Genomic DNA, 26,285 nt, shown 5'->3' with positions numbered 1-26,285 from the left:
GCAAACACACATCATTACACTTACTGGAAGGTCATATAGACATATGGGAATTATACCCACTCTTGGAGTTACTCCTCCGAAAGGCCAGAAAAGCCAAGCAATGATCATATTTTGTTCCAGCCTAGGGGAAAGATAAGGAAATGGAAGAAAAACCTTTACATAAGCTGTTTTTCCTCTTAACTGCTTTATGGGTCTTGAATGCAGCATTCAGGATCTTCAAGATGACCCCCCACCCCTCCCACGAATCTTGCGCTGGAGTTAGCACTTGCCGAGAGCTTGGCATCCCCAGAGTCGCTGCAGCCACCTGAGAGTGATAAACAGCTGGAGAAAGTGATGCTGAGACAGATCATGGAACTTGCTGGCAGTGAAGGAAAAACAAATAGAAAATAATTACCTAATTGAAACATGATAACAAACATAGGAGGCCTCCCAATTGATAGTGTTGGGGACTCAGGCAGAGTAACTCACTCCCAAGTTCGACTCAAGTTGCATAAGCTCCTCCACTCGGGAACAATGAGCAAATGACTTGACTCCATTCTATATTTGTGCTGTTTTACCTCTGAGTTGCTCCAGGGCTTACTGCCTGCATCCAATGTACAGCAGGATATCCTGGGGTGATCTTGGCAGATGGCATCTGGATGGACTAGAAGGCAAAGCTTCAGCTCTTCTTTTCGACAGGAGGGAGGCAGTGGGAGGGAGGGGAGGGGAGGCAGGTGCAGGGGGTTGTGATAGAGAGAAGGGAAGGGAAAGCTTCAGCTCTTCTTTTTGGCATTGAGGTGCCTTACAACTCCCCCCCCCACACACACACACCACCTCCCTTTTTTCTGTTAAATTTGGCTCTTGAAACTTGAGAAGAGACTTGAGACTCAAAATTTACTTGCAATGACTTGAGATTCAACATGGACTTGAAAGTAAAGACTTGAGACTTGACTCAAGACTTGGAGTAAAACACTTGAACACATCTTTGCCAGTTGAAGGGTGGCTCTTTCTGTTAATGAAAGAGTTTGAGCATGTTAAATCAGAACATAACAAGCTTTTAACCACTCTGGCAGAAGCTTTTAAGAAATTAGGCCCCGGCCCAGGGGAGGAGCCCTGCAAACACAGGTTTCAAACAAACCAGCCTGTTGTGAAGAATGGTAAGATATCTAAAAGGAGGAGAGTAAAGAAAGAGAGCGATAAATTAAAGAATTTAAAAATGCAAATCACATGCATTTTTAAAAGATGGATTTTTATAAACTCATAATGGTTTCAGATAATGACCCTAAACAGAAATCAGAGCAGATGAGGAAGAAGGAATGTAAGAATATGGAAAATAAATGCGCTAGTATGGAACCTCAGTCTGACAATGGTGCTGCTCTTCTAACGTTGCCCCAGTCATCTGAGCAAGCCCAGGTTCACGTTTGTGAAATGCAGGGCCCGTGGCCACATGTGCGTACTGGCGGGAACAGCAACATGATGAAAGTGGCACACGGTGAAAATGGGAATCTGGTATTGGACCCTCAAAATTAGTGCTGTCCAACCACCCTTAACCCAAGAGGCTTTTAGCACAGAACGCAAATAAAATGCATCTATTGCAAATTCTTAGTTTCCCCGCTTTGCTCACTATTGCTGATGTGAGTCATGTGGAACGTTTATATTACAATTATGTTAGCACATATGCAGTGGTCACCTTCAGAGAGTACGACAGAGGTAGAGCTGTGTATAAAAAGAGGGTTCCTTCACTGAAAGTGGGTTAGTGGTTTCACAATTTTTTGAGAATTTAGCACCCCCATTGGCTTTAGGCGGCTGCATTACCACATGTACAAAAAAAACCCAAAAAACAAAAAACAAACAAACAAACAAACAAAAAACAGCTCATTTGGGAATACCTGAAGGTTTGGAAATGTAATTGACCTGGATGACCCTAAAGAAATCTCCTTCATTCTCAAAAAACAAGAGAAGCAAGGGCTGAAGGGGGATGAATATACCTGCACCCTTGAACAGCAACCAGTTCAGGGCAAGTAGACTTCTTTCAGTGATGAGGAGAAATGGCTTCTAAACTCTTTCCATGCTTTGCCCCTAGAAGCACAAGATGAAATTGTGAGAAGACTTACATCCTTGGGAACCTGTCTGGTAAGTATGCAGGCAGGACGTGATGGACTTGCTGATAAGAAAGTGGTAAATAGGGCAGTAGTGGGTCCCATTTCAGTTCAACCGAAAAATAGCTCAAAGGGCACAAAGAGAAGTATCCAAGAGATCACTGAAGTGGAGACGATTCCGCTCATAAGCAACTACTCTCTGTGGAAATTAACCCACTAGGAAATAAAATGCAGCAAGGGTATTCTAGGAGTAATCTGACTATTATACTTTCAGTTATAAAGGAAAACTCCATGGCATCGAAGCCTTTCACTTGGCTTGATATGAGATTTCTAGAAGAATTGTGATCTCCAAAGAAGTTAATTGCCCCGATCACTGCAATGTGATACATCCAGTGATCTCAAATATCAGTAAGATGAGCTATATATTTGATAAAATTGAATATCTGGAAGAAGAAACAAGGGTATCTGAGATGTGTAAGTGAAGAAAGCATAATCAAGCGACAAGTAAGACCCCCTCCATCTATCTGGAACTTCCTGCTACCATATACTGACAAAGACTGGGTGAACCAAATCTCAGCCAGCACTCCGGTCTGGGATCTTCATAGGATGGCTGACCTATCTTTCATAGATTTCATCAAGACATGGGCTAGGGATGAGTTATATTTGAACGGTTTGTGGCCTAATCTTTTGAGGCAGAACCTAGTTTGAGAGGAAGATGAGCTAAAGGATGTCTGAGCAGTGTGGTTTCTGTTATTATTAGAGCTTCGATCGTCAAACCAGACCCCTTGACTCATTTTGCTACTTCCTTGCTTAAATTAGAGCATTTTGGTATTGTTGCTAAATGTCTACACATATCCCTGCAGCAAGAAAAATCTTTGGTTAAGGACAGCTGGTTAAGACTGGAAATAACAGTTTTATATCCAGTTTTGTATCTGTGATTGTGGCAGGGGATTTTAATGCCTGAATTGGGCATAATAATGATGTCCTGTATGTTTTCTTTCATGTAGTCTCTCCAGAAACAGAGGAGGCTCATCTATTGCCTATTAGAGAGCCTAAGGATAAGGGATGAAATGGGCTTTGTCTTCTACAAATGACTGGACTTAAATTATTTTAAATGGGAGTTTAAAGAGACATAGGCATGGGAATGAACATTTTTATCTGGTATTGGAGCATCCACAACTATGTTATTGTGTCTTACGATTTGTTGAATTTGGTGTACATTTATAAAGTGAGTAAGCATAGTGAACGCGACCCTCGAGTTCTGGTTTTATCTTTAAATATAGGCAATCATAGTGAACATGTGGCCAATAAACCAATGTTAAACTTAGAGATCGAAGTAAGAACTTCATGTATTGGATGGTCAGTTCAGTTGGAGAATGCCTTGACAGGATTACTGTATTCAGATCAAGTCATGGCAATCACAATGCATCATTAGCATCACATGGTTCTGAAACAATTTTGGGTCTGTTTCAAAGGTGGACTTGCTCCATACAAAACTGTCCGATTTATTTATTTATTTATTTGTAAAATTTGTATGCCGTCCATTACTTGCATCTCTGAATGGCTTACAACATAAATCAAAATAAAATATGACATATTATATGACAATATGCCTTCCCCTCCAAGGCCAAAGACTGGTTTGACCCAGAATGCATTGCCATGAAAAAGTCCTTAACTGAAAAAATATAGGGTATATAGCTGATTCAATCTAACAACACTCCTTGCAGAGTGGTCTGGGCCAAAGAGGAGATATAAAACCACAGACAAACAAACAAACAAAGAGAAACAGGACCAGAGAAAAAACATGGTAATGCCTAATAGAAGCATCCAGGGTAAATTACTCAGGTACCCTCTGGGGACTGATCTCAAGAGGTTGGCCCAATGCAACAAGTAGTCTGGAGTTCATATCCTGTTGATTCTTGGGAATTGTACTTCAGTCCGATACATGCAAGAGGGCAAAGCTTTCAACTGGTCACAAAGGCTGGTACAAACAGTTTTTCCGAGTGGTCCCCTGCCTCTACCTCTGAGATCACTTTTCCCAACTCAAACCTGGTAAGCTTCTTGAGGCTAATACAGAGTGGTGGGCTTTAGTCTTAGCACTCTTGTTGACTTGCATTACTCATTCAGCACAGATTCTAGAGGACTGGAACTTGACATTATTGACCCAATTTATAGAAAGGGGAAAAGATCTGATCCCACTAATTGTAGACTTGAATGTCATTAGCAAGTTATCGGGTAGCCATCTCCATGAGAAACTACAAAATTGGTGGGCGCATGAAAACATACCAGCAGATGGGCAGGTTTTAAGACAGGGCTCGTCCTTCAACATCTTCATGAAAACTATACCTCAACAATGGGGGGAGGGGGGGCTTATGCAGGTTTTACTGATTTCAAGACAGCCTTTGACCCAATTTCTAGAAACAGACTGTGGGGAAAGTTTGAGGCCACAAATAGAGATAGGTGTCTGTTATCTATTTGCTATACTTATTCACAGCTTTTAGGAAAATACACACTTGCAGGTAAGATGTAGCAGTTCTGATCCCTTAATCAGACCTATAGCAACTTTCAGTGGAGTAAAATGGGTGCGTTCTTGCTCCTGCTCTGCTCAATTTTTATATTAATTCTCTGGTCCAACACTGGTCAAGTTACCTCTGCAGAGGTAAATTTCCATCCTCCCAAACTGGCAAATAGTTCTTTGACATTTCTTCTGCAAGCAGATAATGCAGTATTATTGTCACTGACAAGCACTGACTTGAGGTACCTCCAAAGAGCTTTGGATAGTTATTGTCAAAAGGAACTGTTGGTAATTAACTATGCCAAGTCTAAGGTTCTAGCTTTTACTAGGAGGATTAAAAACAAGCACCTGACTGAAGAGGTTAAAGCATCTATTTGTTTGTTAATGGGCTTATGGAAAACACAAACAAATAATCTCACTGCAAATGCTCAGAGGAGCTAAAAGGCACTCACTGGGGGTTTTTTCTTTCAAGGAGGGGATGGTATATACCCTCAACTTTGCAGATATTTACAAAGTTTATAGCTCAGATGCTACTTGGCTGACAGATAAGTGTTTATGACAACTAAATCCAATTCAAAGTCATAAAAACTAAAATTCTGAGAGCCATATTTGGAATCCCAAGTAGTGTGCTTAATGCCATCTTACCAATGGAAGCAGAACAAATTCCCCCTGAGGCACTGGCATAGGCACATATGATCCAACACTGTTGATGTTCTTCTTTCCTGTAGGATTGGCCCATTGGCACTAATTGATGTTTTCCAGGATCAAAAGGGAAACAACATTGAACAAGAAAGTATGAAATCTAGGATTTCTCACCTATTGTTCTCTTGACTCTTGGGTATTTGAAAGCCAAAGCTTTCCAGTGGAAAATTTGGGACATTGAGCTTCAAAAGCAACTAGCCCTGATTATATTTATTAAGTTATTAATAAATACATATTTACACAAATAATTATAATACATATTTTTATTTTATAGTAAATCTAATTATAAATAAATAAATTATTAATTTATTACATTGTTATACTTCCCCATAGCTCATTGGGCTCTCTGGGCAGTTTAAAATTTAATCAAAATATTAACTGGCAGTTAACAGAAAAATAACATATAAAACAATAAAATATCCTGATTTCAGAGACAATAGGAAAACAGTTCTGCTTGCAATTTATGTGGCAAATCTATCTATTTCTAAAATTAGGAAGGCATTTACACTATCCAGATTTAAGGTTCTACCATCTGCCCTCCTGGAAGATTCAAGGGGGTTGCCTACTATGAATGCTTATGCCCCCGTGAGCTGGAGGAATGGAGGCAGCTGGGCCTGTCTTATTCCATTGCTCCTTTTATCATAATCATCCATTTACTTTTATCACTCTTTCATTACAGAAAATATCTGCTAGATCTGACTCATTTCATATAGTATGTTTTACCAGCTCAGCATCTCCAGGTCACAGCAAGAGTGACTAGTTTTTGTGCAACTGTTATTGCTTTTCAGGAGATGATGTTAAAATAATATTAGAATTTTAATGTTAAATAAGTATTCATACTTCTATCTCCTGTTTTACACTTGATGTTTTAGATATTGTTTTATTGTATTTTACATGGTTTTTCTTTGTGCTGGTCTATGTCTAAAGCAAAACATACATATACACACTGGCAAGCTTTTGCCCAGCTATCATAAACCCACATAAACTGAGATTAGCAGATATTGCTGAATGACAATAATTTAATTTCAGGTTCACATTTTACTGTGTGTACTGTGATTTTGCAGTATTTTAAGTATCTGGGTATTTTAATGACATTTTATTGGTGCTGCGTTTTAATGTATTTTCTTGCACTGATTTATTTTTCTTATGTTGCATTTTACTGGTCTGTAACCGAAATATAGTAATGCAATTCAATTCTCTCCCAATTTAAATCCACCTGGGCACTGTGCTCAACATCCGAGTGTCACTGATGAGGGAGGCTTGAATGGTGACATGGAAAAGGGTCTTTTCAGAGGCAGGCTTCAAATTGTGGAATGATCTCCTCATTGAGGCCCAGCGGGTGCCATCTCTGCTCCCATTTTGGCACCATGTTAAAATTGCCTGCTACATCAGGGCATTTCATGTTTCTTACTAGCATATGTATACGTGGGGAGAGCATAATTGTTCTTTCTGCTAGTGGGTCTACCTGTATTGAATTTCTTGTAGTTGCTCAATTTTTAAAAAAATCCATTTTAAGTTCTTAAAATTCATGTTGTTTTATTGCATTTGTATTTATTGTACTCCATAAATTGATAACTTTCCAGAAAGCTTCAGCTATTGAGCTGTACAATATGAAATGAAATGAATATAATAATATTCCAAGGTCTGGAGTGTTAATAAAATTGTTGGGCATTAGCTGCTCTCACCTTCACTGCTGAAGTCTTTACTTTGTAGACATCTTGTGGAGAATTGTCTGTTGCTGAGTGAAATGGGTATCATTTGTCAAAGGGCGTATCTTCTAAATGTGACTGAGCTTCTGTGGTGAGGCTTGCAGATTGTAACATGTTTCAGGAAAGCAACTGTGATCACCATGATTTTGCTCTGCAGTCGGCTATGTATGTGGCTGTGTTGGGCTGTTACTTGGCCAGAGCCACAGCTCAGTTTTGGAACAAATGAGTGTTTTTTACCATCTGGTTGGTAATCATGCAATGAAGCAGTCTTCTGCCACAGGAAGAACTGGTATTTATTTATCAAGGCTTGGAAGTTCAAAAAGTGGGATTACAGTGAAGCCACAGATTAATTTTTACTCAACTATAATGAAAGTTGGGCTTGATACTGGAAGAAAATGGTTCAACTATTATATTGGACATGATAGATGTTTGCCAGTCTCTTGGATGCTGAGGAAGTAAAGCTTTTTCCAAGGCTCTCTTAGCGCTCCAATGGAACAGTGGAGGACCAGCAAGAGGACAAATATGGTGTTTTCCATTTGGGCAAAATCCATGATCTAGTCATTGAATGGGGTACCCACCCACTGTCTAATCCCAACATTGCAGTCAGACGGAGCACATGCTCTGCATAGCGTTGTTCATCTTTTGCTGGAGATGGTGGCAAGTGACTTCCAATTCTCTGATCTGGAGAAGTCAATCAAATTGTTAATTCCAATTCTGACAAGTCACTGGAATCTGATTCTGGTAGTGCTGGAGAATCTAAACTTTTTAGGGTAGTGGCTAGTAGAGCAAGTGTGGTCCAAAGTGCCAGTGGTGTCCACATAAGTCAAAACCTGTTTCTGTACTTCCATATGAATTCTTTGAACTGGAGGTTCATGAGCTGTGCAGTATGGGGCTGAAATCAGCTGGAAAAGAAATGGATACAGTACCTCGCTCCAGTGGTACTCACCCATTGGTTTTGAAATCAAGTTACAGGGTTGCCAATGTAGTATGGGGTTTTTGTATAGCTATTTGTATACACCATAGTGAATTTAGGCAACACCCCTCAAACCTGAGAAGAATATGGTTTGAAGTACCAAGCTTGATTTCTAGAGCTTTGTTGAAGAATCTCCTCTCAAGAATTGCTTGTCCTAAGTGTGTAATAGTAAGAGTGCTGCCTATTATAAAGTTTTAGCTAGGATGACCCCAATGTTGGGCAAGTCAAAGTAATTCAATGGGTGACAGATGGGGATAAGGAGCCTCTTATCACTCCCTCTAATATACAACTCGCAGTATGAGCTGCATCCAATGCAACAGGACTCATGGAGGATTCTGCATCATGGGGAAAGATTACAACAGCAGCAATGGCAGTTTCTCTTGAGTAGCACCATCATCCTGTGCAAGAGGACAGCATAGGTGAGGGTACCTGTGTCTTTTGCTGTCAGGTTTTTTCTCCAAGGAGTCAACTGCAGGACACGCGGACTTTGTCTTCCTCAAAATTGAATACTCTAGTGTAGCTATCAGTGGTGATGCTCCTAACAAAGCAGTAATGGTGTCCAGAACAGAGGATCAGTATAAAACCTACGAGGATGGTAGAAAGGCTGCTGAGGTAGCCATTGCCATAGTAAGCAATGACTTTGAACAAGTCTAGAGATGTAATCTTGTCTGCTAAATGCCGTCTGCTGCTCATTGAGCACATTCCTGCAGCAACGCACAGAGCTAGGAAGAGTAGTTCCACTGTGTATTGTTTGGTAAATCCTTGCAGTCTTCTATCACATGCCCTTCAAGCCAACCAGAAAAGGGAGCGATTGTTCCATCTGTTGCAGTAGCTCATTTTCACAATCCATGCCCTTATGGAATGAGTAGCACAGGGCCAGAGACCACATAGGCAGGAATACATCAACAAAGAAAACAGCACAAAAATCAAAGAGAAACGAACAAAAAGCTAGGGAAGTTAAAAAGAAAACTGCCAGCTCAGTCACCAGGAAAATCAGCAATTTTTGCAAAAGCCCCCAACTGATGCTTCAGCAGTGATTGAAGAGAAATTGAAGGGAAAGAGTGATGTCTTCAAGGCATGGATGGGGGGAGGTGGGGGCGGGGAGGTGGGACAGCTTCCCACCTAAACAATTCAGTTCTAGACAGTTCCAGCTAAGTTCTGTGCAAGCTCAGAGCCCATGTGTGATGGACAGAGATCATCAAACAGATAGGTGCCCCTCATATTTGCACATGATATATTCACAAGGTTTCTAAGTCTTCCAGCTCTAGGTCTAGTTCTTCACTAGTTTGGAGTGATGTAAACAATGCCCCCTGCCCAAGTATGTTTATTGGGAATGTTTTGTAACTTGTACATAAATTATCTAAAGTTTGGTGTGAGCAGTGAGGTGGTTATTATTTGCTGATGACACCAAATTATTTACTTTGGGTAAAACAAAAAGGAATTGTCAAGAACTCCAATCAATCTCTCCAAACTGGGAGAATGGGCATCAAGATGGTAATTTTACAATGTAGGGAAGCTGGTACAAGCACTTTGGGGCAGAAAATTCTAACTTCACATAGGGAAATTTCACATGTAATGCTAGGAAAACATGAAACATTCAGAGCAGTGCAGCTAGCTCTTTTCTGCCAGTAAGGCACAATGGAAGCATGTATCATCAACTGTACATTTTTTCCTTTCTAGGACAGTTTTAATCTTCACAGCACTAAACACAAAGTTCCATCCAAATGCATGTAAAGGTGATTTTTTTAATTAACCAAAATTGCCAGATTTTATTTTAAAGGGTATAGAAACATATACAATTCCACCCAGTCCATCTCTGGGTATTGGATTCTGAGTGGTGTGGTCAGTCTGTCTCTCTCATGGTTCTTGTACATATGTGCAATAATCTCAGGGAAGACACAGGATGACATGGTGGAAACAACCATGTGAACATTTGGAAGGTAAGCTTAAAATACTGTAGCTCCCCAAGAAGAGTGGGCCCTGAGCAGGAGCCGATTCAGCCCTTGCCTCAACTCACCCTCAGCACCAAGGCACACTAACATGCCACAAGAGGTACCTAAGTTGCTTTAAAAAATTAAGTGAGTACAAGTATATTCCATCAATGATGCCATTTGGACAAAGGGAATAAGCTACATCGGGACCCCTTCGTGAAACCCATGATAGAGCAGCTAGAGAAAAATCACAGAATGCTCAGAAAGCATCACCCCATCCTCACAATCTACGGGGAGGGTAGGCAGCTTGGAGGGTATATTAATGGGGCTTTCCTACAGTTGCTAGCAGAATATCTACCCAATGTCTTGGGAAGCTTACTGAGAACACATATTACATGTATGTCAGCTTAGGCATTAAGTGTAACTCAATTTTAACCTAGAAAAATACTATGAGGTTTAGGAAACTCTGTCATACAGGAAGAATTGTAGCCTTTCAAGAGCATTCACAGAGGAGATTGTGTATGCATGTACCTATACATGCATGTTTAGATAGATGCACACGCTATGTATGAGGCCATCCTTGCAGTTTCCTGATTAACATAGAGGATGCCCTCTTATCAGCAGCACTGCAACCAGAGATGTCAGAGAAATCAGCAATGGATTCAAATTTCTATGAATCTAGCCCATGGATACTGCAGCAGACCAAATTTACTTTTTTCTTTTCCATCTTTATGGAAACTTAGTTATAAAAAATACTAAAAACCCCCCAATAATACACATTTTGCCCCACAGACTAAAGCATGGAAATGTGCATTTTGGGGGAGAGGATGTTAAGACTGGGGGAGGAATTTGCATGGTTTCAAAAGTGCGAAATTAAGCAAATGCATGGAAACACATTTGCACAAAATCTAATCCCATCAAATAAGCAGAAGCCAAATGAAAGGTGCCTAACAATCCATGGAATACAGAATAGAAAGTCCATACACCCCTAATCTCAATTCAAAGGGAGAGAACAGCAACAGGCTCTGATTTTGGAAAATCAAGTTCCACTTTGCCTGCCCTCCTTAGTTACACTGCAGGCCAAGTGGCCCTAGGCAATTCATGCTTGCCCTACCTGCCTCACAGGCTGACTGGGAGGTTAAAATGCTGCACTGAGATCCTCTGGTGACTGATAAGAGACAGACTTAATAAAATACTTTTTATTTATGAAAGACATTTTAACCCTCTTTCAACCAAAAGGACTTCCAGAGGAGCTTAGGAGGGGAAAACATTTAAAACTTGCATTCCTGTTCAAGAATACACCATGGTGTGCAACTTGTGGCCCTCTGGATGTTTTGGCCTACAATTCCCAGTATCTCTGACCACTGACTATGCCTGCTAGAACCAATGGGAGTTGTAGATGAACATAGCAAGTTGTTTATTCAAAACCAGAGTTTACTAATAAGGCAGAATATCCAAATAAAACACCCATGAAAATAACTATGCCAATGAGGGCTGCTTCTGCTGTAAAAGACTCTCACTTGAACTACCATTTCTGGAGTTCAGACTTCACAATCAGCCACAGGAATATATAAAAAGTATCTATTATTCCTAACAAAGAATGAAAGCTTGACATCTCCTACACATCTTGTATATGAGAGAAAGGTGAGAAATGCACAAGCCTAGAATTCCTACTTACAAATAATATGATGGTTTGTTATGCTTGAACTGAGTCACTCATAAACTGAAATCCAAGTGAAATGGAATATAAAGAAATAGTTCAAAATTGGGAATTCTATCCCCCTCCCCAAACTAACTCATTTTTACAGTTGCACTTCCCCTGATTTTATGCAGCTTCATTTAAAATGTCAGTTGGGAAGTTTTTGTGACATATAACATAACTCCCTGTCACAATTGCCGTGTATAAAAAGATTACCATTTACTTCATGTAGGTTTTTTTCCTGCAATCTAAGCTATCAAGATAAATTAAAGGAAGCATGCTGTTCAGATTTTCCACCAACAATACTGCACTTAACAGGGTTATCTTCACAAGAATCATTGCGCAGAGTTTCATATTGAAAACTAGCGAATGCAGTTCTGTACTTTACAAGCAAATCTGAATTTCCACATAGATAAACATAATGACAGAAAAGATTAAATCAGGTTAAGAACTTGTTCAGAGCCAGCTCAGTATTTAATGAGTTTAAAATTCTAAATTTTCCCCTTTGGTCCCATTTATTTCAAATCCATTTTGGCACAAATAAAAATTGATCACTGTGTACACTAATTCTCTTGTAATACATTTTGAAGTTTCCATTTTATATACTGGATACAGCTCGGAGCAAGGGTTAGAGATATTTAATACCAACAGCTTACTGCAAAACTGAAGAAAGTTAACATCATCAATATTAAAGATATTTACCCGTCATCAATATTACAGAAATAACTCAATTATATTTATTGCATTTGGAATATGTTTGTGACAATGCAAGTTGGAAAAAAGAATGCCAGAAAATAATTTCAGTTCCATTATCTCTAGTTTTACCAGAACTGAAACACTGAAATAAAATAACTGAAATGTACATAATTTTAAATTTTAAAATCCAGCAATACAGGCCTTGTCACTAACTCAAATGACAAAAATCTCAATTATCAAAACAAAGTCCAAATTTTGCAACTGGAATTTTGGAAGCTTTGCATGAAACGTACGTTGACATTATCAAACCAACTCCACTTCTAACACAGAGGAGCTGCTTAAGGTTAATTTTAGGAAACCTGAAATTACACTTTCTCTATTCTTCTCGGACTAGGATTAAACACAGTTTTGTCCATTTAATGATATTTAAAAGTATGACCTTTGAAGTGGCACAAATCAGCCAAGGGTTATTATTAATTCTGAAAGGGGTGCTGCTAATTCATTTGTGGCATGTAGAAAGAAGGGAGGACTCTCAGGATGTAGCCCTTCTGGACAATTGTGCTTCACAAGAATATATTGTGCAGCTTCCGTAGCTCTGCAGGTGAGAGTCGAGCAGACTCCATGTTTGTGCCCATGCCTCCAAAAGGTTAAACACTTAACCAGTAACCTCCTCTGCAATCTTCATCTACTGCCAAGAAAAACAGACTGGTCCTTATGCTACCTCAGCAGCACGGATGCTGTAGTGCTACTCCTCAAAATGCCGGCAGAACAACACAAGAAGCCCAAGCTGTGGCCTCCCCTAGCATCAGCTTTGGCTCCTTGTGGAAGCACAAGCAGTAGCTATACTGTGGGTCCAACAATTACATGGCAGCATAAGGGATCAGTCACAAATGAAAATTCTGCTTGGAGGAAACTGCTATTTGACAGAAAAACTGATACTACACCCAAATATCATATGAATCTATTTGCTGTGTGCAAAGTTGTTAATTTAGATACTTTTAGAGCTGATAGAACATATGCAGAACTTGGACTTTTTGCAAGGAGTTGTATTGAAAGAATGACGGAAATAGGTAATAATGAAAATTACAAGTGTAGGGGAAAGGTAATATGACTGGAGGTAAAGAGAAAGGGCAGATAGCCATATAAATGCTCCAGTTATTATCCATTACAGCTTTCTACTGACACTTGTCCAATTCATCAACTGCTTGTGGTTACAGGAGGCTTAATATGGGAAAATCATTTCCCCATCTATAAGAGCTTCCTCATTCATTTCAACAGAGGGCCCAATTTGCCCACACGGATCTACAGCTTGGGAAAAATTGCCTGTAAACATATAACTATTATCATGTGACTAGAAACTTATGGAAAGCAAGCTAAACATTCTCAGGAATTCTGTATCCTCTAATAAAATTCTGTGCACAGAATTGCAAAAGATGAATAGCCCTGATTATATGTTTAACTAAAACATTTGAGATGCATGTTCAAATAATGGACTAATTTTATAGCCTTAATTTCTTCTTCACCAGTTATTTCTCACTCTAGCTCTAAAAAATATGAAGTTTCTTTTTTTTTTTTTTTAAAAAAAAGTGCACACAGAAATTCCTGAAATCTCAAAATGCAAGCTAAACAAAAGTAAAAAAAAAAGTCCACTGGTCAGAGTTTAAAACTAGGTTTATAATTTCCTATTTATTGGCATGTATGTATTTCTAAACTTAAAAACCCTTCTGGTGAGTTATCAATTTTTTTATGACAAAATTTCTCACAACACACAAATATTTACAACATATACATTTTTCAGTCCTTTACACTGGATCTCAAAAGACAAACATTTTTATAGATTACCACAGAACAAAAGCTGTGACTTAGGTTTTTCTTTTAAATTTCATAAAACTATCATAAGTTAAAGTGAATAGGTTTCTTTAAATTCCTTGTAGCATTTTACAAGTGCAACAGAAAACTATGAGGATCCAATTAGGATAGCTGCAGTTCATTGGATAAATGTTGCCTGTTGTAATCACATTGTTTCACAGCAAGTTCTTGAAAAAATAAGCACCAATCATTCTTGCAAAGAACAATTTTATCTAAAAGTATCGAAAAAGTGTTAAATACAAGGTGTTTTAATTTACATAACAAGAAATAAATACACCATATCCAAACTTGTATCTGCATACTGCTACCCTTGTACATATAATGTACTAAAAGTCAGCAAACTGTCAACACCTTTTTTTTAAGAAATCAATTTGACTTCAAACCAACGGTTTGCTACTATAACAAAGGCCACAAACAGTACGTCTGGGGACAGCATACAGTGTTAAAACTGACAGACTTCAGGGGAAAAACATCTAGCAAATAAACCAAAAAGCTGTAGTTCATTGCTGGTGATATTAACATACTAGAAAATAGGCCGCTAATATAATTTTTAAATTTTAGATTGTTTAGTCAGATATAAGAGCAAAATAATGCTCTTACAGATTAAAAATTACTGTGTAGCCACATTATTATGATTTAATTATCCTGCATGGAAAAATCTGATGGCATTTTTGTAATTTTGCTTGAGCCTTTATTTTACAATAGAGCATTTTCTCTAACTCAGAATTGCACATGAAGGCTATTAAAAAGTACAATAAAAATCTGCACAAATGACTTAAGGAGTCAGTATGCTGTACACTTTCTACAATATTATGTTGATATAAGTGAATAAACAATAAAGAAGTGCTTCCACTAACATTTTCAGAAAGTTCATCAGCTGAGGAATAATTGACTGGAATTTTGTTTTAAAAAATGGACATCTTATTCAGTTTAAGACCTGTAAGCTTATGCATTGAGCCTTAAAGACTGATCTTCTCTCCTCCTGGAAGAAATGTCAATGTCTATTGAATCCTTGCCAACTATAAGCCTTAAACGCTTAGCTGGAGGCAAAGGAATAAAATCATCTTCAAAGTCATCCTCATATTCCTCCTCCTCCTCCTCTTCTTCCTCTGCAGATGAAGAGTCATCTACAGTTTCTTCTTCATATTGGCTATAATCATCCACTTCCATTTGAGACTTTAAGAGAGAAAGTGGATCACTACAGCACACTCCATTCTCATGGAGGTCATCAGGATATGTTCCCCTGTTCTCTTCTTCTCGTTTTAGCTGTATTTTTAATTTTGTGGAACTACTACTTGATCCTGAGTTAAACCCATTATTAAGCTTTGCTACATATAAGTTATTATCTTTTTCATGGTCTTTACTTAGTTTGATGCTTATTTTTGAAGAATTCATGCCATCATTTTCTTGGTCATGTGACTTGCTGCTGCTATCATGTCGCCTCCGCAAAGTCAGTTTGGGAATCCCAGAGCTGTTTTCCAGAATTAGCTGTGCATCATACCTTGTGATTCGCCGTTTCTTTTTGCTTTTTGCAGTTCTAAAACGGTCCTTTACTTTGAAAGCGTCCGAAGTTACAATAGAGCAACCACCAGATGTAGGAATACAGTCTTTATATCCAATGGCTGAATCCACTACATTGTTCATCTCTCCTAGGTCTGAACGTGAACTAATCAAATCTGGCACTTGGTCTTTGCCAGGCAAGTTATGTGCAGAATCAGTTTCCTCCATTTTCACAGATGGCTTCACCAGTCTTCCTTGTCGTGATTTCTTTTTGGCCACAACCCTGTCACTCTTTTGGCACCTCCCCTCCCCTTTATGTGATGTTACAAGAGCCTGCTCACTCTCATCTATTATATGAGACTGTGGCTCCAAGCTATTGGTTCGCATGCCGGTCAAACTGTTTTTATAGCTATTCAGCATATTTGGTTCAAGCTTTAAATCAGAGGTCTCCTTCAGATTCATTCGTGTTCTCATTGACCTCCTTGTTATATATGTACAGGGTGATACTTCCCCAGGTTCATGAGCACCTTTCACTGAATTGAGTTTGTATTCTCGTGCTGCATGCCTTGTTAAGCAGCCACTAGAGACAGCTACTTTCATTGGTCCCTCTGTTTCTTTTTCTTTCTTAATGGGCAAGTTTTTATACAAGACTATTTTTGGCTCTTTCAGAACCAAGTTTCCCATTTCGAGTTTTCTTGATGCATTTTTCTGCTCCGGCCTTTTGCACTGATTTCGCAACTTTATCTTTGAAAGTAAAGGCTTTGCAGGCTTTTTCAGTCTCTTTGGTACCCTGGAATTATTTAGATGAGTTAGTTTGGATGAGGTAGAATTTGATGAAGCTGGAATTCTTGAAATAGACTGCCTTGTTAATGTTCTAGTTTTGCTGTTCTTTTTTACACCAATTGAAGATTTGCGGGTAGCTGTAACATTAAATGAAATTAAGTCAGAATTTTAAAGGCTTTTTTCCCCTCCCTAATGACTATCAAGCAGCAGTAACTTTTCACATAAATGGGGGTTCTGTTTGTTGCAGAGACATATAAACTGCATAAACACTGAAGTACAGAGAAATGTAGTCCCATCTACAGCTCATTCTTAAACATTGCCAACTCAAATCGAAATGTCCAATAATGACTTTAAATTGCCAGGCAATTCTCTCTAATGGCAACCTCAGTGTATGTCTTCTGCCTTGTATTCGAAAACTACTCATGTAATTCAGGATCCTAATGAAAGTTATCTACCAATGACATATGCTGGTAGTCTTACAGTCAGAAAAAGCCTGGCCTTTAACATCCCCATGTACTATTCATCTACGCAAATTGCTATGTTCTAACCTTTCAGGTACCATAATGTGTTCCTTACTGGGATAAAACAGAAGATCTGTCAATCTCAATGAAAAGTGGTGTTTTTAAAAATTCACAAAACAAGCTACTAGACTCAACTACATTCAACTTTCAAGGTTAGGATAACCTTTATTTCATACCTGAAAGGCTACATTAATGGTATCCAAATGCTTCAACAAATTTGACTGCCATTTGATCAACATGCATTCAGCATAAGAACTATAAATTTTTTCAGAAGTGCCATCATAAAGCCAAATGAAAAATTGGATTCTAATGCAAGACTCAAGTTATGCTAAGTTACTCCCAGACAATAGAAGTAAAACTGATTGGTTATTTAAGTGACCACAGCTAAGAGTACAAATGCCCAAAACCTAAGAGTACTGACATTTCTCAAAATGTAAGATTATTTACTTATATAGCTTGCTAGTTTAAAATATTTGCCAAGTCAGAATCAATCTTGTGATTTTAAATGAAGCTGAAAATATAATTACAGCCAAGAGGGAAATACCTTTACTACAAATTATTAGCAATTTTATTAAAAGTTAAGGCTTCGATTAAATCCCAAAGCACACCTGCAACCATAGGGACTGCAATCTTAATTTCTACTTTCACAGGCTCTGAGCAAATGAATCCACCCCAACCATCAGCCTCTGAAGGAAAAAGGTTCTAAGAAGTCCAAATAGTGACTTTTAAGACATTATTTCAAATTCACCATTGAAAAAAGTTTTTTAAAGGACATTTTCAAAATACTAGCTAATTTTGCTTACTTGCATTAGCTTTTTCCTGAGTGGTATCTGCATCAGTGTTAGAACTGACAGACTGGCTGTCTGAATTTTTGCTGCTGTCACCCAGCTTTTTAAGCCTGTTTAAACGTTTATCTGTTTCTCTGAGTCCATATTTGCTGTTGATCACAGGAGTAGGTGCAGGCAGTCCCACTCTTGATTTAAAAGCACCAGTTCCACGTCTGCAAAAGAAAATAATTGTACATTAGTAACACCAAGCACAAAAATCATTTAAAAAGTTGTAATCTGAACCTCAGTTTACGTAAAACTGAATTCAAAGAAGTATTTCCTGTTAGCATTTTGGTTATTACAATTTTAGGATAATAAATGGTGGGTTTACCTTAAAGTAAAAAATGTAATCAATTCTCCATTAAATATCTGAAATTATCTTCTGTTCCTTTAAACGTATCTCCTACAAGTAAACCTTGCTTTAAAGAACTACTACTTTAACATGCTGTTTGCAATAAATTACTGTCTTACATAAAAAGGAAAGCAGTATTTTTTCTTTGATATAAACCAGAACTACTGTTAGGGCACTAATGACAAATTACACTTATTCTAACTACCCTTGTGACCTACCTGACACTTGACTGGATTTACCCTATAAACTACCCACCCTATATAAGCCACCCTAAAAAAACATGGCATGTTTCTGGGGTTGTTTCACCCTTTATTGGTTCTTGTATAGTTTGAATATAGACAACATGACCCATCATAGGTCAACCCCAACAACTAGTGATCCACTTGGCAAGAGCAGAAAATTCCCTTGCCGTTCTTGCCAAGGAACTAGCCTGCAAGTGCTGCTGAAGACTGCCCCAACATACCTTTGTGACACTTGAGGGTGGCTGTCAGAGGTTTTCCCTGCTGCCTGTGGTGGCAGCCACCCCTTTCAGGCCTGATTATGGCAACTATATGGCAGTATCCAGTGGGATCACTGCACTCACACAACTGATGTAATGAGTGAATAACCTCTACTTCAGTGTCAACAGCATAAGCCAGCAGAGCAGCTTCCTCAGAAAACCTACTGTGTTAGCTTATGTTATTAGTGTTGCTCTACTTTGCTTACATTAGCATTAAATCAATGGCATAGTATCCTAGTTGGATACTGCACAAAGATTGTTATAGATGCTTGTTTCCTCAAAGATTTCTTCTTCCAGGAAGAGGGCCTCTTTCACACTAATTAAATTTTTGAAAGCAAATATGATGTATAAACATCCTAATACCTCCATTGGGATGCTTAAGAGAAACTGAAGAATGAAAAAAGCAAATATCAAAATAACAATAATTTGTTAAGCTTAACTCATTAGTTTTTACTCCAAAATAAAAGGGTTTATAAAACGACAGAACAAAAATGCAGTAACTCAGACCTTGTAGCCAAATTATTTTTCATATAAAATATACAGTGTATCACAGAAGTGAGTACACCCCTCACATTTTGTAAATATTTTATATCTTTTCATGTGACAACCCTGAAGAAATGACACTTTGCTACAATGTAAAGTAGTAAGTATACAGCTTGTATAACAGTGTAAATTTGCTGTCCCCTCAAAATAACTCCACACACAGCCATTACTGTCTAAACCGCTGGCAACAAAAATGAGTACACCCCTAAGTGAAACTGACCAAATTGGGCCCAAAGTGTCAATATTTTGTGTGGCTACCATTATTTTCCAGCACTGCCTTAACCCTCTTGGGCATGGAGTTCACCAGAGCTTCACAGGTTGCCACTGGAGTCCTCTTCCACTCCTCCATGATGACATCACGGAGCTGGAGGATGTTAGAGACCTTGTGTTCCTCCACCTTCCATTTCAGGATGCCCCACAGATGCTCGATAGGGTTTAGGTCTGGAGACATGCTTGGCCAGTCCATCACCTTTACCCTCAGCTTCTTTAGCAAGACATTGGTCGTCTTGGAGGTGTGTTTGGGGTCGTTATCATGTTGGAATACTGCCCTGCAGCCCAGTCTCCGACGGTAGGGGATCATGCTCTGCTTCAGTATGCCACAGTACATGTTGGCATTCATGGTTCCCTCAATGAACTGTAGCTCCCCAGTGCCGGCAGCACTCATGCAGCCCCAGACCATGACACTCCCACAGCCATGACTGACTGTAGGCAAGACACACTTGTCTTTGTACTCCTCACCTGGTTGTCGCCACACACGCTTGACACCATCTGAACCAAATAAGTTTATCTAGGTCTCATCAGACCACAGGACATGGTTCCACTAATCCATGTCCTTAGTCTGCTTGTCTTCAGCAAACTGTTTGCGGGCTTTCTAGTGCATCATCTTTAGAAGAGGCTTCCTTCTGGGATGACAGCCCTGCAGACCAATTTGATGAAGTGTGTGGCATATGATCTGAGCACTGACAGGCTGACCCACCACCCCTTCAACCTCTGCAGCAATGCTGGCAGCACTCTTATGTCTATTTCCCAAATCCAACCTCTGGATATGACGCTGAGCACGTGCACTCAACTTCTTTGGTCGACCATGGCGAGGCCTGTTCTGAGTGGAACCTGTCCTGTTAAACTGCTGTATGGTCTTGGCCACTGTGCTGCAGCTCAGTTTCAGGGTCTTGGCAGTCTTCTTATAGGCTAGGCCATCTTTATGTAGAGCAGGGGTCTCAAACTCAACTTACCTGGGGGTCGCTGGAAGTAGAGTCTGGGTGAGGCTGGGCCGCATCAAGTATTCCACCACCGTGGTGGTGGTGGGCCACTAATCCCTCGTCGCTCCTGGAGGCTGGCCCGGGCACCGCCAGCGCTTCGAAGGCCACAGGGTCCCTCCCCCATGCCCCCCTGTCCTGGCAATTGGCCCGCAGGCCGCGAGTTTGAGACCCCTGATGTAGAGCAACAATTCTTTTTTTCAGAACCTCAAAGAGTTCTTTGCCATGAGGTGCCATGTTGAAATTCCAGTGACCAGTATGAGAGAGTGAGAGTGATAACACCAAATTTAACACACCTGCTCCCCTTTCACACCTGAGACCTTGTAACACTAACAAGTCACATGACACCAGGGAGGGAAAATGGCTAATAATGCCCAATTTGGACAGTTTCACTTAGGGGTGTACTCACTTTTGTTGCCAGTGGTTTAGCCATTAATGGCTGTGTTGAGTCATTTTGAGGGGACAGCAAATTTACACTGTTATACAAGCTGTATACTTACTACTTTACATTGTAGCAAAGTGTCATTTCTTCAGGGTTGTCACATGAAAAGATATAATAAAATATTTACAAAATGTGAGGGGTGTACTCACTTCTGTGATATAGTGTAAATAAGCTACTACTTTTCGGGTATCAATGCAAACTCACCCATTCCTGTATGCATCTATACGCATAAAGGACATAATCTGTGCTAGAAAGCATATTTAAATAAATTAGTTTTGCTTCTAAACAGCACCTTGAATTAGACTCAGACTTAATGCAGTAAATGCAACTATAGTCTTAACTTATTTGTTCCACTGATTCCACTGGGTCAGCATGAGTATTTCTGGATCCAACCCACTTAACTCATATTAAGCATTTCAACCCTGTTTTAGTAGTCTTCCATATTTCTCTTTCTATGTATTATACACAGGTAATATTCTTTTATATTTATTCTGATCAACTTTACACAATGCACAAATAATGGAGCAGTTTGCCTCATACAACAGTGCACCGTGAATTACTTAGCCATGCTAAGGCTGTTGCTTGTGTGGGACAAATCCAGCCTCTATTTTGAATGTGCAGTCTCTGATCGGGGGTTGTTGTGCCATGCAAGCCTGGTGAACACAAGTTATGCTGGGATAAAACAACCCTTGCGTAATTCACACTTGCCAGGTTTGCACAGGAGAAAAATGGTCTGTTGCAGTATAACTCAGCTTTCTACGTTCCTAATTCCTGACTGCAAACACACTTCCAATTTACATTTCAGCTGTACTGTAAAACTGTACTGTATTTGTAGTTTACTGCTTATATTGTTAGAACATACCTTTCACATGTGTAGCATTCACAGAATTCATTATTTTCTCCAAAAAACCCATCCCCATAGTAACAAGAAATTTCTTCTCCAGGTTCAATGTCTCTTAGAGCTTTCACACATGCTGTATCTCGACCAGTAGACACAAACTGTAAAAGAATAAATAGTATATTTTACCGAGTTAATTAAATTAAAATAATTTCAGTATACTGATACACTGAAAAAGGTTGGTTGGATAGTTAAAACACTGAATACCTACCTTACAGTTGGGTCTGCAATCTGAAAAAGGTCCAAAACATAAAATCAATTAACTGTTGATAAGACCTGAAACATGAATAGTTACAGATACCTAGCGTAAGGTTTCATACTGATTTCATCACCCATTATAAAACTCAACTATATCATTACGCATAACACTGAATTAGAAAAATATCATACATTATCTTAACTTCCTTTCAAATAATATTAGTGCTATTCATATTATTCCACTTAAGTTCAGGACAAATAAGAATCCAAATCAAGAAATACATTAAAAATTATTCCTGATTCAACAGCCAATCTTCTTGTATTTCCTTTATTCATTCTTTACCATGGTTGATGAATGCAGCTGGACCAAGCCATAGTTGAGCACAGTTTTTCCGTGTTGAGTACATGACACTAAAGTCATTTTCTCCGTGTCTGAGCAGCATGTTCTCTTCTAGCTCAGAGAGTTCAGCGATACAACCCACCAGTAATTCTATTTTGTCATTCCGTTTCCTAATAAATTAAGGAAAAATTAGTTCAAGAATGACCAACAAGTTATCAATACAGTCTTTTTAAAATGTAACAATACTTTAACCAAGGAATATATAGTTGTATTCTGCCTCATTGGCCTGTTCACTTTTCTGCAGTGAGATGTAAACATTGACTTTAGATCTAGTCTAAGCTACAATCTGTCAAATTGAACAGCTATTCAACCTAAAAGGATACAACAGCCTCCCCCAACCTAGTACCCTCTAGATGTGTTGGGTTGCAGCTTCTAGCATTTCCAGCCAATAAGTTTATGGTCACTCATGAGGTTTGTGCACATGTCTGTGGGCAAAATTAGGGAACAAAACCCCAAGGGAACCAGAGACAGAGACTTCAGCTACTAAGCTATTAAGGATAAAATACCCAGGTATCACTAGGACTGAAGAACAATTTAACATTCATATACTCTTCCACTTTAGGTGTCTCACTCATTTAATTTTGATCCTGTTTCATTAAAATCAGATGACACAGGCTGCAATGGAAAGAGCTATTTCAGTCTATCAAACCACTGGGCAAGACTGTCTAGGAATTTGAGTTGAGATATCAACAATATGCAGCCATCACAGAGCTCTAATTTTCATTTTCATCTGGTTCAGGTTAGACAGTGAATGTTCTGCATAGTAATGGGTTGGATGAAGGCTAGGAAAGTGAAAATCTAGTTAAGATTGTGATAGTGTGGGTGAGTTATGCATCTCACCATGATGATGGTATTCAACCATTTCTGAGTAAGTTTGAACATGTAATTAAAAAATTCATTTTCTAAATGGAAGCGTTTCCAGTTGAACTTTTGCTTACAGAGATGCAAATAGCCTTTAAAGCATGAAAGGACTTTTACTAACTTCAAGTAGTATACCAGCTGTACTTTTTTTTTGTTTTGAAAAAAAAAGTGATCTAGCCAACCATCCATATTTTTGTAAGATACATGTTTGATTACAAGTTGTTCTTGGAAAATGTTCAGAAAATTCAACAAATTCCAGACTAAAGTGAAGCCTGCAGCAATGATTATCTCATTTCACTAATACCAGAAGAGTTTCATCGACTCTCACTTTATTTCCAGGCACAAATTAAAGTGCTAGGCTCCAGAACCATTTAGGGCTTCAAACTTATCTACATTCTTTCAAGCAAAATTGTCTATTAATGAAGATAATCAACAGAGGCCCTTCTCATCATTCCTTATCATGAGAGGTTAAGCAGATAGAAATTGAAAAGAGGACCTTTTCTAAGGTGGCACCCCAGTCTTAGAGTCCCCTGCCTAGAAAAGCTGGGTAAAAAAGTAATGTGAATAAATGTGAAAAATGCATAGAACTGCAAGTTTTTTCTTCCTCCCCACAACCTCCAAAACCTGTTCTGGAACTGATCCCAACAAACATTTGACTTATTATTATTACTGAGATACTTACCACTCCTTTGTTGCAACAATTTTGGCTCCGTTTTGCTCTGATGAGTATCGATTACATGGCAATATTTCAAACCCACTGTCAGTTGCAAACATTCGTAAATAAATAAATACCTGCAACAGAAATAAATTATCAAAAGCTGCTATATTAAAGGAAGAACTTAACACAGTTCCTCTAAATTGTTTTGAATGAGCCAAGTACACACATTCCTGTTAAAAACTTAGTGTATCTGCCCTCTCTCACAAGCATGCACAGTAACAAGAGATACAGGTTAAATATGTATTTTATAAAATACTCCTTTAATATTGTCTTTAACTCTGCTCTCTCTCATCCTCATGCTAAGAAAGGGAGGGGGAGAATGACAGTTCTATATATACCTGCCAAATAGTACATATGCCCTTATAAGATCACCTCTGTCTCAGATATCTGTCTTCTAGTTCAAGGGTGGAGAACATCAACCACCCTATGTTGTTGGATTAAATTCTCATAAGCTTCAGACATCATGGGCAATGGTCAGGGATGGGAACTGTAGTGCAGCATATGAAGAACCACAAGTTCTCCACCACTGTTCTAATTACTAGGAATCTGAGCATTATCTGTTCAGGAAAATGTGAACATTTGATTCCAAATGTTGGAAAAAATATGTTAAATATCTATGTCCAGCATAAACTTTTGAAGCATTCAAGAAACCAGCTTCCGTGATTTTTCTAGACTTGTCTGAATCTTTATCAAAGAGTTTGAAGATATTAGTTCCTCATTCTTGAACTGCTTACAGTTCTCACAGGGAGGATATTATTTCAAGATATCCAGGACTTCTAGTATGCTGTACATTTAGTTTTAAAAGTATTTCTTTTTATGAAGGGCAGCCCTTCAACTTCTAAGGCCCTGCCACCTTTACAAATGCACAATATTCTGCAAGGATGAGAACTAGATTAGTTCCTCAAAGGAATTGAAGTAGAAAACTTCAAATAATTCTAATTGCCCAGTATTATTCAACACTTTCCATACTTCCTGTAAAAGTACCAAAGCCATATTTTCCTAAAGTACTTTCACAGGTTTTTTTTTTTTTTCATTCTTCAACTTCATTCCCCAACCTTACGTGTAAAAACATCTTATCTTCCCAGTTCTTGTCTCAATATAGTGATGAGGTAACGATGCATTTAAACATTCAAGTTACATGTTTTTCATTTTATTTCATAGGGGCCATAATGCACATGACTACTGGTGCATACATAATCCATCAACAGATTATGTATGCACCAGCTCATGGCAGGATGAGGGTGTTTAAATGAGAAAAGCAAAAACTATTTCCTCTTACTTCGTATCTCTCCTACTTCCTGTTCTTTTCTGTTTCTTTCTTTTACTCCATATTCAGCCCTACCATGTTAGTCCTTGAGCCTTAGACAGCCTCTGGCATTTCATGTTATGCTTTCTCATTCTTAATTCTCATCAAGCTATTTTAAAAATATCTTTAAAGTATTTACTAAAGCTAAAAGCAAAGACAGATGAGCTTCCCCACCCCAATTTAATTAGCATCCACAATAGCTTGCAAACCACATACTAATAATCTGAACTTGGATTAAGTATAAATACACCTACATGTTCCTTGAACAACCTTTCCTGCATTTTGTTCTTGTTAAGAAAATAGTGCCGGGCCCAGTCACCTGACGTCAAGGACTTGAAGGCTTTTTCCAAGTGCTCATCTTTTTTAAAACGCTCAATCACCTCCTTCAATTCCTCCTGCCTTCCTTTGATTGGTCGAAACCTAAAAGAACAAGATACTAGTCCAGTCAACCAGACTACATTTTATTTACATTTCATAATTCTGAATCTTTCCGTTAACAAAATTAATGTTGCTGTTTATAGGTCCTAAAGGATTCTGAACATAAAACAAATGTAACAGATTCTTTATTTACAATGCATGTATACATTTATTTGCAACGTCATATACTAAGCATCTGGCTGTTATGAGTTGGAAGTGTATCAACTAATGGGAGCGACAAAACCATTTTTCTTTGCGGAATTTGCATTCAGCAGAGGAGAGCAGCTGGGCAGATGTAATGCCTGGGCAGATTTTTGTCAACCATGCTATCAGGAAGGGCAGGATGAACTGCACTATCTCACACATCTGGGTGACAGGGATAAGAACCACTGAAACCGTATACTTAACCCACAAAATGTGTGCCTTTAAGAGAACAAACAGACTGCACTAATACATAAGACAGCCTGGAGAACTGACTTAGTGCCACTTTCCATGTTACATTATTGAAGCAATTAGATTTCCAACAAGGCTATAATGTCATATATGCATGTATCCAAAATGTATGTATCCAAACTAGCATACATGTGTAAAG

General features: G+C 38.7%; 1 protein-coding gene across 5 annotated transcripts in view; it reads right to left on the bottom strand.

Moving 5' to 3' along the window:
- Positions 1-12,051: 12,051 nt before the first annotated feature.
- KMT5B (lysine methyltransferase 5B) overlaps positions 12,052-26,285 on the bottom strand; it is a 38,872-nt gene continuing 24,638 nt past the window's right edge. For 4 of the 5 annotated variants that reach the window (XM_044425681.1, XM_044425680.1, XM_044425682.1 and 1 more), the window contains 7 exons: positions 25,531-25,696; positions 23,935-24,044; positions 22,335-22,501; positions 22,005-22,024; positions 21,758-21,894; positions 17,780-17,976; positions 12,052-16,592 (listed from right to left, as the gene is read on the bottom strand). In XM_044425681.1, the coding sequence (XP_044281616.1) occupies positions 15,118-16,592; positions 17,780-17,976; positions 21,758-21,894; positions 22,005-22,024; positions 22,335-22,501; positions 23,935-24,044; positions 25,531-25,696 (2,272 nt within the window). In that variant the 3' untranslated portion in view covers positions 12,052-15,117. Of the gene's footprint in view, positions 16,593-17,779; positions 17,977-21,757; positions 21,895-22,004; positions 22,025-22,334; positions 22,502-23,934; positions 24,045-25,530; positions 25,697-26,285 lie in introns of those variants that run through there. The other variant, XM_044425684.1, reaches the window with a different exon arrangement.

Source organism: Varanus komodoensis, unplaced genomic scaffold (genome assembly GCF_004798865.1).
Source record: "Varanus komodoensis strain SLA01 unplaced genomic scaffold, ASM479886v1 scaffold16, whole genome shotgun sequence".
Taxonomy (NCBI): domain Eukaryota; kingdom Metazoa; phylum Chordata; class Lepidosauria; order Squamata; family Varanidae; genus Varanus; species Varanus komodoensis.
The sequence above is the reverse complement of the archived record's forward strand: the minus strand, read 5'-3'. Positions and strand labels throughout refer to the sequence as shown.